At 35.2% G+C, this 17,192-nt stretch overlaps 2 protein-coding genes across 6 annotated transcripts in view; both read left to right on the top strand.

Moving 5' to 3' along the window:
- Nucleotides 1-11,673, top strand: part of PGAP1 (post-GPI attachment to proteins inositol deacylase 1) — a 37,337-nt gene extending 25,664 nt beyond the window's left edge. For 3 of the 4 annotated variants that reach the window (XM_064660523.1, XM_064660524.1, XM_064660525.1), the window contains 5 exons: nt 294-426; nt 1,430-1,480; nt 2,191-2,414; nt 2,765-2,869; nt 3,722-11,673. In XM_064660523.1, coding sequence (XP_064516593.1) covers nt 294-426; nt 1,430-1,480; nt 2,191-2,414; nt 2,765-2,869; nt 3,722-3,860 — 652 coding nt within the window. In that variant the 3' untranslated portion in view covers nt 3,861-11,673. Of the gene's footprint in view, nt 1-293; nt 427-1,429; nt 1,481-2,190; nt 2,415-2,764; nt 2,870-3,721 lie in introns of those variants that run through there. The other variant, XR_010431858.1, reaches the window with a different exon arrangement.
- Nucleotides 11,674-11,810: 137 nt separating this feature from the next.
- On the top strand, nt 11,811-17,102 carry C7H2orf66 (chromosome 7 C2orf66 homolog). 2 transcript variants are annotated; one of them, XR_010431861.1, is made up of 4 exons: nt 11,811-13,809; nt 14,336-14,474; nt 15,397-15,634; nt 16,792-17,102. XR_010431861.1 is itself a non-coding variant. In XM_064660528.1 (4 exons), exons 2-3 carry the CDS (start codon nt 14,352-14,354, stop codon nt 15,577-15,579), a joined length of 306 nt encoding a protein of 101 aa, XP_064516598.1. In that variant the 5' UTR covers nt 11,811-13,809; nt 14,336-14,351; the 3' UTR covers nt 15,580-15,597; nt 16,792-17,102. The 2 variants fall into 2 exon arrangements, 1 of the variants encoding a protein (XP_064516598.1); XM_064660528.1 differs by having other exon boundaries at nt 15,397-15,597.
- The last annotated feature ends 90 nt before the right edge of the window (nt 17,103-17,192 follow it).

Below are 17,192 nucleotides of genomic sequence, written 5' to 3'. Positions count from 1 at the left end.
AAAACCTCAAAAATTATTTTCTATAAATCTCTCTGAAGTAGATAGCATTCACTTGAGTTTTGCTTAGTGTTCATTTGATAAGAAGACTTATCTTGCAAAGTAGTTTATGTAGCGGTTGTTAGATATGTTTAAATTTGTCTAACTTTATTTTTCCAGTGTTAAATCAATATTCAGGAACATTTTTTTCTTTTCAGTCATTCAAAAAACAGAATTATTCTTTCATCTTTTTAGGTCTGATGTTGTTACAAAAATATAACAGTAATTTTATTTCTTTTTTTTTTTTTTTTTTTTAGACCTACTGTACTGCAAAAAGATAAGTTGATTACACCTCGAAGACTCTGTGGGGTGTTATCTCTTGCTTTGGTTAGCTGGACAACTTGTGGTGCATTTGCTGTATTCCTTATTTATCTTCAATACTTGTTTAAGGTACAGAAAGGCTAAACATTCTCAATTTGTAACTGAATTGAAAATTTTGTATGCTTTGAATGAACCCCATGTTAAAATCAAAAATCCAAATTACCATTTTTGATACATTAATGTTCTTATTCTCATACTTGAAATAGGTATTTTTTTAATTTAGTGAAGTGTAAACAAAAACTAATAACTCCTTTGAAGAGAAACTTTAACAAAGGGAGGACTTGAAATGATCTGTAGAATATTTTCTACTTTTCATAAATCTTTATGGAGTAAAAGGAAGGAGGGTGGATATATTGAAGAATTAGGGATAGTCTTCATGTATGTCTAATCTGCTCCCTTGGGTAGTGCCACAAAGCCCCATATTTAGTCCCTGCCATTCAGTTTCCATGGTCTTCCTTGCATCAGAGCCTCTAACTCCTCTGATTCACCCTATAGTTATAGAGCTGTTAAATCAGCTGCTGTGCTTGGCTCCTAGGGAAGCAGGGGAGCATGGATCTGGGAGCAGGGGCACAAAGCAGAGCAGCTTTGGTGGTCTGGAGCAGGCAAGTGGCAGCTGAGAGCACAGCCTGAGGAACAGCACCAACTCAAATTGAACTCCATGTGACATAAGGTTCTGTGAAGACTGTTCCCATGCTGACATAACTCCCCCTTCTGCAGTACATTTCTGACATGGAACTTCTATATGACCTGTTTAGGTTTCTGCAGAAAGTAAAGTAGAAATAAATTAGCAGGAGGTGAGGAATATGCAGGTTTCCCACTCTGTCAAGCACAGTAGAAAGGGAGAAAGCAGAGCAGCCTATTTTCTCTCTGTGCTTGGAAATTCCTCCTTAATAGAGCACTTTGGATGCTGCTGATAAAGACAGAGGGAATTCTTGCACTGCAGCTCTCTTGGGGCCCTAAAATCATCTAGCTATAAAAAAAGAAGTAAAAATAATGTCCTCATTTTTTTTTTTCTATACTACAGCTTTTTTGTGAAGAAACATTACTAAAAACTGAACCCTTTATCTTGCAGGTTATAAAACTGCATGTGAGTGTAAGAGCAGAACAAAACAAGCTCAACAGGGTAAGTCTGTTTCCTTCTTCTGTTCCAAACTAACACCAAAAATTGTTTGGCAAACTTATGCATTATGAATTGGTAGTAATAGGTTGTGCTGTGATGACCGGATGAAACATAGTTAAAAAAGCCAGAAAAAGTTGTTGAAAGTTTTCCTTGGGTTTTTTTGAGTGGATTTTTTGTGTGTTTCTTTTTCAATCCTCTCCTTTCATGTTCATATAATTTTGCTTTGTTTCATTTTGGGGGGGGGTTCTGTCATTGGAAGTTAGTATCTGCCAACTCATTAGTTCATCTTTGCTATTTATTCCCACAGCTAATATTTTACTCCCAGTTACATTACCTCCTGTATCTTTTCTGTGAATGATCATCTGTGATTTTTCACCCACATGCTTTATTACTCCTTTTATTCTGTTCTTCCCCCTTCCAGGAACTCCATTTCTTATCACTGCATTGGTGTCAGGGCATCTCCATGCTCCATTCTTTTCTTCCACAACATCTAAACTCATAGTGTATGAGAAATTTCTGGTTAAATTTAGATGCTTTAAAATCGAACTATCGAATTTCACTTTTGATGGCTTTTTGAGGCTTAAATTGCAAATTTTCTTCCTAATCAGAGCTGGTGTGATACTGTTAGGATTTTTTTTTTCTATCCTCTTTCCCCAGCATGGGTTCTTACAAGCCTGTGCACATTTTTGTGACTTTCTGTCTTTTATTTTCAGGATTCAGACCACTCAAAAGAACCTTCACAGAACTCCAGTATAAACACAGTCAAACCCCAGAGTTCGATGGACAGTGTTCCAGAAGCAAGCCAACCTCTTGCCAACAGTACAACAATTGCTGAAGCTGTTAACAGTCTTAAGATGCATTTTACAATCCTCAATTTATTCACGTGGATTGTGCTGCTCAACTTGCCATCTTTAATTTATTGGCTAAAAAATCTTAGGTAAATTCTTAAATTGTGACTAAGGTGGAAGACAGGAGTATGAACCTTTGAGGAGTATAAAAATTGGAAATGTTTCTCTTTACATTATTAGCTACCTTATAGTTTCAAATATTTCTGTTAATTGTTATTGTCTTCTCTCTGCAATCTGGTTTGTGCTGTGGTGGAAATAGGTGTTAAGGGAATCAGTGATATGTTGAAGAAAGTAGTGATTCAGAAATGATTTAAAATCAGGCTCTGATGCTATATAGATTTCATGTATATTTGTTATCAGCACAAGCTTGTTCCCAATGTAGATATTATTTGGTAGCCTAATTTGGAAGTAACAAGCTTTTTAAACCATTTCTTTGCAGGTACAATGTTAGACTTGAGCCTGATCCATGTAGATCTACAGCTATTATCATCGTATGCATTTCAGAAATTCTAATGAATTCAAGTACTTCTGAAGTGAAATCAAGGTACTATAGCCTAATCTTTAGTTTTGTTTTCCTGCTTCTTTGTTACTTACCATTTGTGTGGTAAAACTTAACTTATGCTGTACAGACCTGTAATTGTTCAGCCCATGTAGAGATTCAGGAACTCACGTGGTAAATCCGAAAGACCGGGTAAAATATATGCAAATTACCTCTAGTTCAGCTAAGTGGAGAAAATCCTTTGTATTTGCCACATAGAAGTAAATTAGTCATGTGCTGTCTAAGCAGTTGATTGCATAATTACTTCTTACTGTGACTTTTTAATTCATGATTCATTGAATCCTTTCAAATGTTACAGAATGCTAATACATGTAGCAATTATTGTCAAAGTTACAAAGAAAAGTGAATTCTAAAGCATTATAGTAATGTTTTTGTAACTCCCCATATGGGAACACTTGTGGAAATGTAATGTGTTTTCTACTGGATTGAGAAGTTTTGAGCACTTGGTTTTGCTGAGAGACAGAGCATTTCTTGTCCAGATATGAAATTAGTGAATGCCTCAGGAATGACAGTGAATAGTAACGAATGTCATTTAACCTCTTGATCAGTACCTGTTACCTCAAGCGATCTAAACCATTAAATCTTCCTTTGTTAGAGAACTTATTTCTAAATTAATATAGGAATATTTTAATGACATTTTACTACCCCTTTTGAGTAATTGCTCTTGCTTATGCATCAGTTGTTATTGCCCATTAGACCTAGTTGTTCAGTTTTAAAAATTAAAAAAGCCTTGAAATATAAATTGTTTTGCAAAGGAAAGTGAAATATGGTATTTCTGTACCTTCTGTATGGATGGGCTACAAAAAAGTGGTAATTTTTGTCTCTGTACTCTTACAGTAAACTCTTGAAGATTGCAGCCAAAGTTCCACTCCCCTTGTCTGTTGCGATGTTGGCCTTCGGACGAACGCATTTATACCGAGTGCCACACTTTGTAACCTTCTCTCTTCTCCTACATGTGCTGTGCTGTGTCGTGTGATGTTCCTTCTACATAGGAAGGACAGTGCACTCAAGAAACTTGACACTGGAGATGGGGCAAATTTCAGCAAAGAAATGCCTAAATTAATATCATCAGTTGTTTACGTTATGTGGGAAAGAGAACAGGACTGTGAATCCTTTATGAAAAGTTCATGGTTCTGTTCATGTTGCATAGAAAGCTTTTCACAGTCTTTATTCCTGACTCTTAAAATCAAGTGATTTAACTGTGTGTAAGCACATAAATCATATCAGTGCAAGATCTCAATATTCTGCCTTGTAGACACTTTGATATTTCACTATATTGCTTTGTTGAAACAGACTTTTTTTACTCACTGTGCCATACAGTGTGTATGCTCTGAACTTGCATCTCTTGCAGGTCTAAAGTATGCTGGTTAAAACTCAATACATTTCAAGCACACTGTGACTATCACAAAAACCACACAGCCAAGTATACTTTTAATTATTTTATGTACATTTAAAAGCTGCCACAGTTATGTCTAGACAAACTAGAATGTACTGCTTATATAGAACTGTTATTTCTATCAAATCATTTGTTCAATCAGTGTGATTTGAACATTTGTGAGATTATTAAAAGTCTTACACTTTTTACTTTTTGTGAGAGTGAGAAAACAACAGTATTCTATGTAGCTTTCTATTCAGGAAGGATGCCAGCAGATTCATAAACAATTTGCTGTGATGTTGTTTTAAAACATTCAGTTTTCTCTGGCACTTTGAAATTAATCCTTGGACTTTGTCCATATGTAGAAGCTAGCAAACCTTGAGGTGTGGTGTGAGTTAAGGGTGCAGTTGCTGTACTGCACTGTTTCCAAGTAGACAAGGTAGGCTTTTTTGCTATTGTAAACAGAGAGTCAACCATCTCCTAATAAATGCCCATACATGAAATGAATATGGAATAGTTACAATATTGTAAACTCCTGCCCTGCCATACAGTGCTAACTTCTGCATGTGGACAAACTCTTAGTAATAGTGGGAAATACTGACCATAATTATTAGCTCTGTATAAACTATTATCTTAGTGCCTAGATGCTACAGTGACTGCCATTTATAATAAAGCCTAAAATAGCTATGTGTAAGGAATTCTGTCATCTGGGCATGTGTTTTGCCAACAGAAGAGATCTCAGTAGCCGTTAGGTTTAAATGCTGTATTGATTCTGTGTAGAGATGAGCCTACTCCTTGCTTCTGTGTTAGCTGTCTCTGCTATGTCTGAGATACCTGTTACCTTCACATGGAAATACCAGACCAGCTCAATCATCTTATAGGAATAAAGAGAGGAAGTCTACTGCTCACAGTCAATCAAGTATATTCTTGATATAGTAGTACAGCCAGCCTGACCCTTTAATTTAATTGTATCTCATTAATCTTGCCTAAAGTGCCTCAGTTAGTTCTAACGTGTTTTTAGGGTCCATTCATCTGAGCTGGCTGGAATGACTCAACTCACCCAGGGACTTTCCAGAATGAAGGACAAATGTGAAGTAAGGATGTGTTTTGTTTGCTTATATCCAAATCAGCAGTTCAAGTTATTAGTAAGTCATTAAAACTGCTGTAACTGAGTAAGGCTATTGTAGTCAGCCAAACCACTGTCACTGTTATCAGTAATCTGTGTGCTGGTATTCTAGTCTTGACCTTTTTAAAAAAAGGTTAGATTATACATAGTGTTGTAAATCAGAAAAGTTATTTGAATTGATAATATCTTGATATTTTCTAATCAAATGTATGCTACAGTATATGTATATAAGAATTTGCGTGACTAAATATACTTGTAGTTAAATCCAGCTCTTGGTTTAACTAAAAATTACTGTTCAATCATAGAAGAATAGAGTAGCTTTTCTACTTGCAAATGGCTCTGAATGAAAGATGGTGGCAGAACTGCATTAGGGCTGTCTGTGAAATGTGCAGGACCTGATTTCTGTGGAAGATAATTTTCCTTGACCTTCATGGTCCTTTTGACTTACTACTGTATTTTACTTCTGATTTTATATTGCCATCTTAATGGTCTCTTTATGCATTAATCCATTTGCTGGAACTGTTGGTGAAAAGTAATAATCAGAATGGGGAAAGCAAAGTCTCTGCATGTAGTAGCTTTCATAGCTTCCAAAATACACCACAATGTGAAACCTACTGAATTAAAGCAGCATAGAATAACACCAATTGTTTTAATTTAACTTTTTTTTTTTTTAAGCTGGAATTCTATTGATAGTTATTAGTACTCTTCATAAAGTAAAGTTCCAGAATCTTGTATATATTCCTTCTTGATTTTCAGGTTGGAGGTAGGAATAGATATAATACTGAGTCTGAGATCCCAGAGGGCAAGGGTTTATCACATCTCCCTCAACACTACCTTTTCTTTCTTAGAGATGGGGAAAGGAGGGGAAATCTTACTCCTACTTTGGATTCATATGCATTGTGTGCCATTTGATAGATTAAAATTGTTGTCAGAGATGTGCATCTGGATTTTGCAGTGATCATGGACTGGACACCTTCAGCTGTTTGGCAGATTAGGAGTCTAATCCCAATTAGATCTTCTATATAATCAGTGGATGGTAATAGGATTAGAACAAGTCCAGAGAAAAACCTATCCCGTTCTAAAAGGATGAATTATCCTGCTTGCCATTCTGGAAGGGACTAGATTTTATAGCAGTCTAAAATTATTTTTCAGGTAAAATACAATGATTGTTTGTTACTTTTGGACAAGGAGCTTCTGTTAGGCAAGTCTGTAGTTCTGCCACTGATCACAATTACCATTTTTGCAGAAATGTAGACTAATCCAATATAAATACTTTTAATTGCATATATGAGGAGGTGTAAGTATTACTGAAATATCCTTTATTACGAGTAGGGTGCATTTATAAACAGCTTTTGGCAAATACATTATAATACCTCTTATTACCTTTAGCTAAATTAAAATTCCAGTTTATTCTTCAAATTTTAGACTATGTAGACTGTGTGGGAGAAGATCAAGACACAAATTAACTTGTAAAGGTTTATACCTCAGGATGCATTCAAAATAAGAACTATTTATGGGGCTTTATTGTAGTATTTTTTATAAGCTATCAGAAGCAGAATGAGAAAACAGGGTAAGAACTTAAAGTACTTTGCTACAGCATATATGTACAGCAGAATCTTTCTTTGGCAGGGGTAGATTTCATGAGAAGCTTTTAGTGATATCTTCATGCCCTGAAATTACTCATGAAGTCTATAATCTTTTCTGGTTGATGTCATCAAACGTGGTTCCTCATAGTCTTACCATGCTCAGTCACAGTACCTGCAGGTGTAGCAAACAGTTCATAGGAGGTCTCCATGAGTCTGGTAAGGGAGGACTCACCTCTTCACTGGAATTACCAAATATACCTTGAGACTGAATGAATGAATGAATGTTGTCCAAAGGTGATACTTTCAGTTTTGATTTAAAGGTTGGTTGCAGTGTGTCACATTTCAGCATCCTGTTAAAAGGGGGTTGGTTTTTTTTGAGTTTTGGTGGGAGGGTTTTTTTTGGCATGTTTTATTTCCAAAAAACTTGCAATAAATGGAATTTAAGTTAATATTATTTCCAGTATTTAGAGTTCTGCCCTGATTTTAGTTTTGAGTGAGCTAATTCACGTAGCAATTAATTACTGAATATAAATTTGCTAAGTTTTAAAAGAAACAGATGAATAACAACAAAACCCTAAACAGTGCAGTAGTGATATATTGCAGGAGTCATAGAGACTGCCTGCATGTCTAAGGGAATTTTTCATTAGCCTAATTGGACTATGTTTAAAGTCAGTGATTAATAAAATCAAATTTATTGATACTTAATAAAACCCAAAGCATTGCATATTTTGGTATTTGATATGACAGCTAATTTTCCATGTGTTAGCAAGTTACAAGGTGATGACCTTGTTACTTGACTTTTTTCTGAAATCTGATACATTTGCTTCTAAGCTTTGACAAGACAGAATAAAGTCAATTATGTGCCTGTCAATAAATGTTAACATTTGAGAAACTTTCATTCAAATCAAGTTTATTTCAATACAGTGACGAGTATGTTAAGACTTTATTTGCACTGAGAAAAATTTGCTGACCTTCAATACTCTTGAGTTATGAAATGTTTTTAGAAGCTGTTATAGTGTCTGTACAGAATTGTATTACTGTTTTAAGTCATTCACCTACTAGAAAATTGTTGTTGTAAAACAGACTAAATTCTTAATGCTTATTTTTCATTTAATGGTGAATGTTTCTCACTTAATTTACAGCTTTGACATTTTGCATCTCTTTTTTTCTGGGAGATAATCAAGCTAGCTTTTATAAGCACTTAGCTTGGTACTGTGAAATATAAAATTTTCCTCACTGTTCCTTTAGGGGAGACCTACTTTTGTCACCAAAGCTCCCTGCTGCTGTTGTATACCCTCTAGGAAATGTGTGCCAATGCACGACAATTCAAAACTAATTCCTTTTTTATGTGAAAGTAAAATCGTTTTTCTGCCTTTTTTTTTAGAACCAGAACTTTAGGCTAGAATATTAGATTCCGTAAAATCTTAAAAAATTTATTTGAAAACCTTTTGGAAAGATTATACTTTCTGATTTATATTGTTATTTATGGAAGAAGGTGTTCAATGCTTTTAATCAGCTCATTTATCCTCAAACTTAAATAAAAACTATACGTTTTGTCTTATTAATAAACATTAATGCTTTTAAAAATTAATGTTAAGCATTTAAGGAGAAAATTCCATAGCTCTTACTTAAGCAAATCTGCCCAGCACCTCCATTTTCAGGTCTAAGCACGTAACCACCTCTAGTATGTGCTTGTTGCCTTGAAGCATAAAAAACCTGAGGTGGGATGTTTTGACTTTAATTTTGCTTAAGATTTAGGGTTTCATTCTGCATTCTTAAAAATAGACAGATTTTGCTACTCATGCTATCATAAACAAGCCTGGTAAGCATGGCCTCTCTACAGTTGTTGGCAGGTTGTGGTCTGGATTCTGTAGGAATTTGTGTGGTATCAGAGCTAATTTTGCTATGAAAACCAGGAATGGCACAGAGAAACTTGTTCTTTTGTGGCACATCATTCCAGTTTCTCCTTCCATATGCAGTTATCTTTGGTTTGCAGTGTCTTTCCCCTGTAGTACAAACCACGATGTTCACAAAACATGAGGCACCATGGCTGGCCTGGTGAAGACACAGCAGCTGTCCTGTAGGCTGTTGTTCTAGTGAAGCTTTGCCTGTTTGTTGAAATACCAGCCAAGACTCTTTTTTTCCCTTCAACTTTAATTTCAGAGTATATATATTAAGCATCAAATGTGCAAGTGTGTTGATGTTTAGTTTTACAAAGGCTGAGTGCACTATTTTGGCATCAATTCAGGCTTCAGTATTTTCCACCTACATCACTTTGAGTGTGAACAGTATTTGAGACTGCAGCACCTGACAACTGAAGTATTTTACAGAAGTCTACAGGTAGTAGACAGGACACATATAATTAGAGTGCCAGACCAAAACCGAATTGTGAAATTCCTCACTGTGACTTTAAACTTGTAGCTTTCTAGAGATAAAAAAAACAGAAAAAAAAATACTGTGCCTTAAATCAATAAATGAATACACTTTTAACTGTAGCCTGTGGACTTCTGTAGCCTTATATTCAATTTTTGAAGTTGACCAAAAATGTTTGTGTGGATCATACTGAAACTTGATTTGGGGAAAATAACTTAATTATTTTGACCCCATTTTACACTTAGAGAAGTGAAGGTTTATGACAAGTACAATATATTTTTGGTTTGAAATCACACCAACCAAAGTTAGAAAGCTTTAGCTAACCTTAATTTCTCAAATCTTTATGTAGAAAAGAAAAATAAGGAAAAGTAGTCTCAGATATTTTTCTCAACTTTGAAGTCTATGTGTCAAATTTTTTGGAAACATTTTGTTCTTTATTTTCTTCAAAATAAAAAAAAAGTCCCCTTATTGTAGTTTAAGCAAAATACTGTATTAAGCCATTGAATATCAAAAATCTATGCTGGTGTGAGAAGAAAACTAGAAAGGGGTGAGATGAATTGTTTGTGTTAAGACTCCAGAAGTTTAGAATAATAAATTCACTTTTTAGGAAAAATATTCACATGTAAGTCCTTGAAAATTCATATATAAATTCCCTTTTTTTGGGAAAAAAATTATACATTGTTCTTCCTAATTCATTAAAGAAAACCAGAAATAGTCAAGATCATAAAATGTTGTTTTAATACAGTAGAAGATTTCTTACGTATATTTTTTTGATATGAAGAGCTAAGGAAAAGCCACTGCTGTCTTTCCTTATATGTCTCTTGAGGATTCTTTGTATGTTTTGAACAAACACCCACAAACTGTGACTTCTTCACCTTCCTGTGTTCACACCATGTAACATGGGATCTTGGAAAATGATGCCATCTCAAAGCTTATTGTTGTACTGTGGGTATTTAGATATGCACACACAATGACTGCATGTCAGCAGATCACACTAGTTGTTTGAAGCAATACAAATCAAAGTTATTAACCTTCCTTTATTGCCAACTACCTTGGCTCTGGGTGCCACAATGCTGCTGATGCTGTGGCACACCAGATAACGTGCAATTTTTGTGTCTTCTCTGCTACTTCCTTCTGTGTGTTCGTTTAGGATTCTTAAAACTCATTCTGGTCACCTAAGTTTTTCTTTTGTGATGATGTTTCAGTAATCCTACTCATTGGTGATTTCCTAGTTACAGGAATGTTCTAGTATTAAAATTTATTGAGAGGGGAGAACTACCTTCGTGACCTTTATATATGATGATAACTCGAGAAAAAGTCTGTAACTTGATTCCCCCTCTACCTTTTAATTGTTTTTCCAGGCACAAAGACAGAATGATGTTGGCAAAAATATCTGGTTTGGGTAATTAGAGTGGAGTTGTTTGTTTAGGTTTAAGAGGACTTAAAACTTGGAAGAACACATACATAATTTTTGGAAAAATCTATCAGAAGCAACCTGTCTTACATGTTTTTAAGTCTTCCACTGTTTTCAGTTCTTACATAGCTACTGTCAACCTGGTGTTGTGTTGTACATGGAACTAACTCTTAATAATTACAGGTTTCTAGAGATGTTGACAGGGTCTTATCTGTAAATGTTTGAATGATGCTATAGTAAATTATTGTGCTTATTAAAATGTTTATAACCAAGTTGTTACAGGTCGTGCCATGTATCATAAGCTTTGGCAAAGCCCTTGTCTTGTGAGATGCTCATAAAACTTTGGAGAAGAGGTATTTTCAGCTAATGTTGAAATTGCAGAAAACTGAAATCTCATAGTCTTTAAAAACTGTGCTTTTAGATACTGCTACTCTTTTGTTGTAGTTGAGGGCAACTTGATTGGGAACTACTCTGGGATATTCATGTTTTGTTTCATGTTTTCCCAGTATGCAATGTATACTTCAAATTTTTTTATTTGTCTTTTTTTTACCTAAGTGTGCATGACTTAGAATACATTGTATAGCACATCCCCTGCTAAATGAACGTGGTTGCATTAGTACAAATAGTTGCAATTCACAAAAAAGTGCCACGTACCAGTCATAGTCTGTAGAGTGTTGTGTGACCTGTACTTCTGTTGTACAAACACGCTAACGAGTGTTGTGATGAACGTTTGCCTTAGTCTTTGCTCAGGTACTCATGTGGAGCAGTCTGGTGCTTTTCCTTCTAACTTGTGATACTTGGAATTCTAAGCTGAAAATAAAAATAGCAAACAAAAGCCTTGTGGTTGGAGCAGTGCTTTTACAGATGCTTTTTTCACATGTCAAGTGGAATACAATAAAGATCATACTGGATGAAGCCTGTCTCAGTATCTTAACTTGAATATCTTAGGCTTGCTGTCATGAATGGGAAATGCAATAAAATTCAAAATGTTTGGTGAATAATACAGTTTACATAGAGCATCATATATGTAAAACTTCTTCTCACCTAAACTAATACATTTTAAATTTCTGCCTTTTTGAGGTAAATTGCATGGAACTGAACCAGCAATGCTATGAGCATTTTCAGCTTCAGGGCAATTTAATTCAAACATACATGAATATTACTTACTGTGCCATAAGGGTAATATAATTAGTATAGACACTCTGAAAAGATTTGATTTACTGAAGATGCGTGTCAAGAAAACGTTATGCTTAAATTGGGGTGCATTTAAAAGGCAGCACACTGACATCTGGCTTTGAAAGCATTTGTTAAACTTAGCTGCTGTTCTCAAAGGAGGATGCAATTTTGTTCAATCAGTGTAAGTATACTAATAGTATTTTAATATGAATGTGTTCTGCTTATTTTTGACTTTCTCTGAAGGAAAGAACTGAGATTTTAAAAAAAACCAAACCCTGCACAGTAAAATGAACCATAAGTCTAAACAGACTTTTAGCTCCAATAGTTTCTCAGATTTTTTAGCTGAGGAAGCAACAATACAAGTGTGTAAGGATTTTTTTGTTGTTTTTTAAAAGACAGCTCACAGAAGACATATGCCAACTGAATCTCTTGCATATCTGCATACTTCATCAGTCACCCAGACTGCCTGAATTCCTGCAGTAATAAAGCTTGTTTCAAATTTACAGATGACTTTGGTATGTTTTACTAACTGGATATACTGTGTATTCCCCAATTTGTTCTTTATAAAGAAATCAAAGGAATAAATTAATTGAGGGGAAAAAAGGGGCTGTTCTGGCTTTTGTTTCCCCTACCCTCTTCCCAAAGCTAAATAAGGAAATAAAATCTAATCCCAAACTGTAAACCATGCCTTTTCCACTTTCTGTCATTTTCTCTAGAGGAGCATATTTCTACTTCTGGCTGAAATAAGTATCTACCTAGAAAATCAATAAAGGAAGTTCCCTTACATTGGGTCCTGCCTATTTAGAAGTTATTCAGTTGCTACTGCTGTGTTCTTGATGAGTCCACTATCTGGAAGTTGGCTGTTATAAAAAGTAATTGATGGAGGTTTGATGGATTGTCTTTTTGAGGGCATGAATTTTTTTTTTAATCCATAGCTGCAGAATAATACACAAGCTGGATAAATTCTCTTGAATTTTTATATGCTGCTGCAGACATGAAAATAATACTGCTAGCATTTTGTTTGCTGTTTTGCTAATGATGTTTGGATGTCCAAAACTTTGTCTTCTGGAAGGGTGATGGTAGGTTTTTGTTTTGCTTTCAAAATTTAAAACAAAAATGTAAAGCTTCTAGTCAGAAATAAACATCTATAATCTGGATTAAGATAATGATCAAAAATCTTTAGTTTTAACATGTCTATTTAGAGATATATTTTATGTGATACCTAATCAAGTATCATGTATATAGTGGAGGAAACAGTGTAGTGAAATTATAAACAAAAAATATGAGCAGCTCGGATATGAAGAATTCTATGAAATAAGGCCAGGGTAAATGAGCATAGTCCTCCTTGTCTTAGTTTCTAGTCTGAGAGGAGGATATTAACTGCTGATAAAATCAGAGTAGGAAACCAATGCTTCCATTAAAAAGTTATAATTTTAGATATTGAAACAGACCTTACTTTTCTCTCTCTTTTTTCCAGCATCAAGAAAATGATCCATATCTCATTTGCTTGAGAACCATTAGTCACCATTCTAGAGATATGGCTAATTACTTTTAATTAAAAATAATATTTTGATACAGCTCTGCTATCTCTGCTGGAATTGTTTTAAACTTATTATGTTCTTACCACCAATTTTCTGCAATACGGCTTAGGAGGAATTTGTTCGATAGCAACATGTCTGAAGAGTATCAAGGATGAAATTCTCAAGGGTCTTTATGTCATGGATGGAAATGGAATCATTACTGTATTTTTGAACTCCTGCTAACGTCATTGACACCCACCTACAGTCCACTAGAAATATAAGAGCAGAGATCAGTTTGTTCACAGATTACGGGCAGACTAACCAAGAAGGGGGCAAGCCAGAGCCAAATTCACTGGTAAGATTTATTTTAAAGAATGTGAAAGGGTGAATTTTTTTTCTCCCTTTGGGTCAAGTTGTGAACTGTGTCCCTAGTATATTGTACCAGGCTGTGTTGTTATTGCACTTATTAATATATGTGGTACAACTTCATTTAATGCGATTTTAAAAATTGAACTATCTGGATCTTGAGCCATATTTTTGCTGCTTCTTGGAGCACACAGAGTTCTGATGCTGTAGCTAATCAGCCACTGAAAATGGCTCTAATAACAAATGCAAATTTACAAATGTAGTATTTTCTGTTAATTGTTCTACTAGTCTGTCAGTGTCTAAAAGTAGCTTTGGTATGGGAAACACTTCCTGAGAATAATTTGTTCTTCCTAGTCCCTTAGTACTAGAAAAACAACAAAAAAAAGCTGGTAACTTTTTTACATGGACATAATCTGCAATAGGCAGATTTTCCTTGGATTAGCATGGTTGGTTTATGTGTTACTAGTGACAGCTCTGTAGGACTTAAGGAGCATGTATGTTTGTCCTTCTTATAGACTGCTCATTTCCAACATGTGGAAAGTGGTGCTCCTGGGTCTATACATAGTGTTGGCTCTGAGAGGATTGGCAAAGGGTGCTCCTTTCCAGCCAGAAGAAAAATGGAAACCTCTAGATAACCCGAGAAACAGAGACCTGGTAAGGAAATGCTTCAAGAAAGAGAGATAAAGTATTATGTGGGGGTTTTTTTCTTGTTTTCCATCAAGAGACTTTTTATCTTCTAAATTTAAAGATAATAGGAGTCCATTAGATGAAGTGTTAGCAACTGTGCACTTTGTATAGTCAATAACCATTTTTCAGTCAAGGTGTACTCTTAACTGACGAGACATTCTCAGTGTGCAGTAGTGCATAAAGCTTTCTTATATCTCCTTCCAGCAGTTTTAGTTTTTAAAAATGTATTTTGATTATACAACTACTTGTTTCATGAAACAGAAGAGGAATGATTACTATGTTTCTTTCAGAGATGTACTCTGATTTCATGTTGTTTCATTAAATGGAAGTGCAAATCCATTTGCATCCAACATGTCATGAACAGTGACTAAAGATCTGAAAGTGAATTTTAGCAAAGAAAATACCATTATGAGAACATTGACACAATCTTAAAAAGAATTTGTGAAGGAAAAAAAACCTGTTTCCCATAGTTCTTCCTCACTGTTTTAAGAAGCATCAGTTTCTACTTTTAACTGTTTGTAAGGGTACAGTTCAAATCAGTTGCCTACTGTTGCTGACTCCTAGAGAAATGTTTAACAGAACTGTCCTGTTTCCTCTCAGCAAGGGTTTGGCTGTGCCTGTTTTATGATGGGATACAGTTTGAATCCCCAGTGATTCAGTGGGAGCATAAAAGAGCAGTAAATAGTTTGTGGTCTTTTGACTTCACATACAAGCCATGGATGGAGTGGGCATGTCTGAATTATGTTGCCTATACTGTATCAATTTATGATCAAAATGTAGAGGATTTCATTCCATAGAGGAAGAAATATTACATCTAATTTGTGTCAGTAGAAATGATTACTCTCTGTTGGTGATGCTCTACTTATTTTCACATATGCCATATGCTCAGTTTTTCAGAACGCTCCAGGCTTATTTTTCGGGCAGGGGGCTTGATCTCAGGAAGTTCCCAGCTACTGTCACTGTGAACAGTGAAGGACCAAGGCCTCTCATGTTCTACGCAGATCCAATTGCTTCTGCATTTGCAGATTACGAAGAAAGGAAAAATTCTTTTCCAAATCATTTCAAAGGCTGAAAGATGCTGTTGACCAAGGTAAAAGAGGAGGCCTCGTCCTCTGATGTTGTTTCAGGTAACCAAGAGAAAGATTTGGATTCAAGTGATTCTTGCATCTGACTGAAGTGTAAAAACAACTACTTTTTTAGAAGGAACTAAAAATGTAGTACCTTAACTCTTGACTGAAATGGTTTTTAACTTCTTGAGTTAGAGATTTATGAGGTATTTACTACTTAAATAAAATAACACATGGTTCTTGTGCAGACCTATATAGACCGTTGAGACTAATGGTTTCTTAGGCTATATGTGTATTAAGAAAATTAATTTAGACAAAAGATATTGTACTACCCAAGCATATATTATCTTCTACATCTTTATCCATTGCTGCTGTTTTCCTTATTTCTACTAAATTTCTACTTATTTCTACTTATTTCGACTAAAATTGAAGGTTGATAGAAGGATTGCACCTTATCCACATCTCTCCTTAAATGTAAAACAGTTGAACTGGGTTAAACTTGCATTATTAATACATCCAGCCTCAATTTATAGGAGGTACTTCTCAGCTATTTTATGTATGAATAACTATACTCTGTAACAAATAAGTCCTTTTTTGTGTCTCCTTCTGAAAGTGAATATTGGCAATTCTGAGGAAAGGTAAATAATTGTTTTCTTCTGTTTTACAAATAGTTGAGGATTTCAGTAAGATTTGAATCTAAGCACTTTAGTGATTTACTCAGTATCTTAAAGAGCTTAATTTGTCATCAATACTCAGCCTAGGATTTCCATCTCTGCCTGCTTAACCACATTGCTCTTTGTAATCAAAAGTGAAGCTCCACTACTCTTACTATCATGAATCAGGATGAAGACTGCACTCAGATTTTAATACTAGGTTCTCTTTTTGCTGAGCTTTTATGCCAGGGGAAAAAAAAGCACCACAGATTGAATATTGTGCACGAAAAATAAATGAAAAGGGACTTTAGAAAGGATGCTGTAGCTCTACTATAAGTCACAGCAATAATGAGAAAGTGACTGGTGGAAGTAATTTGTCCTGCATAATTCAGGATGGTCACGGCAGTTCTTTTCAGTGTTCTGAACTGTTTTCTGGAAGTTGAGGTCTGCTGTGCTCAGTTGGGCTGTTTCAGCCAGTGTTACCAGGTCTTGGTTTGGCTCAGACCTTGGTTGCATATAGATATTTCTGAATTTGTGTCACTTTTTTTTTTTTGTCTTTTACAGGCTGTAGAACTTCACACGAAGTGATAACCTTCACAGCAAAATTTTACCGCTTTGACTTTTTAATTGTTACCTGACAGTTCTTCACTGTCACAGTTCCTACCTATGGAATGTGATGTCATGCTGTAATTAGCATATATTCGGTCTCTTGACAAATGTTTGGCTGTTTGGCTGCTGCTCAGCTGTGGGCTGAGTCGGCTGAGCAGAATTGTGTTTGAGTGTGAATAAACGAGGAGTGCAACAGAGTGCTTGCGATTACTGCTAAGTGTCTTTGTGCAAAACTGAGAAATAAATGTTAGCTTTCAATTTATTAGGACTAGATATGTCCTAAGGTGTTTTGAGGCAATTTTTCAGATACGTTTTTGCTGAAAGCCCTTTCATTTCTCGGGTGGCTGAAGTGAACA

Source organism: Pseudopipra pipra, chromosome 7 (genome assembly GCF_036250125.1).
Source record: "Pseudopipra pipra isolate bDixPip1 chromosome 7, bDixPip1.hap1, whole genome shotgun sequence".
Lineage (NCBI taxonomy): Eukaryota > Metazoa > Chordata > Aves > Passeriformes > Pipridae > Pseudopipra > Pseudopipra pipra.
The sequence above is the reverse complement of the archived record's forward strand: the minus strand, read 5'-3'. Positions and strand labels throughout refer to the sequence as shown.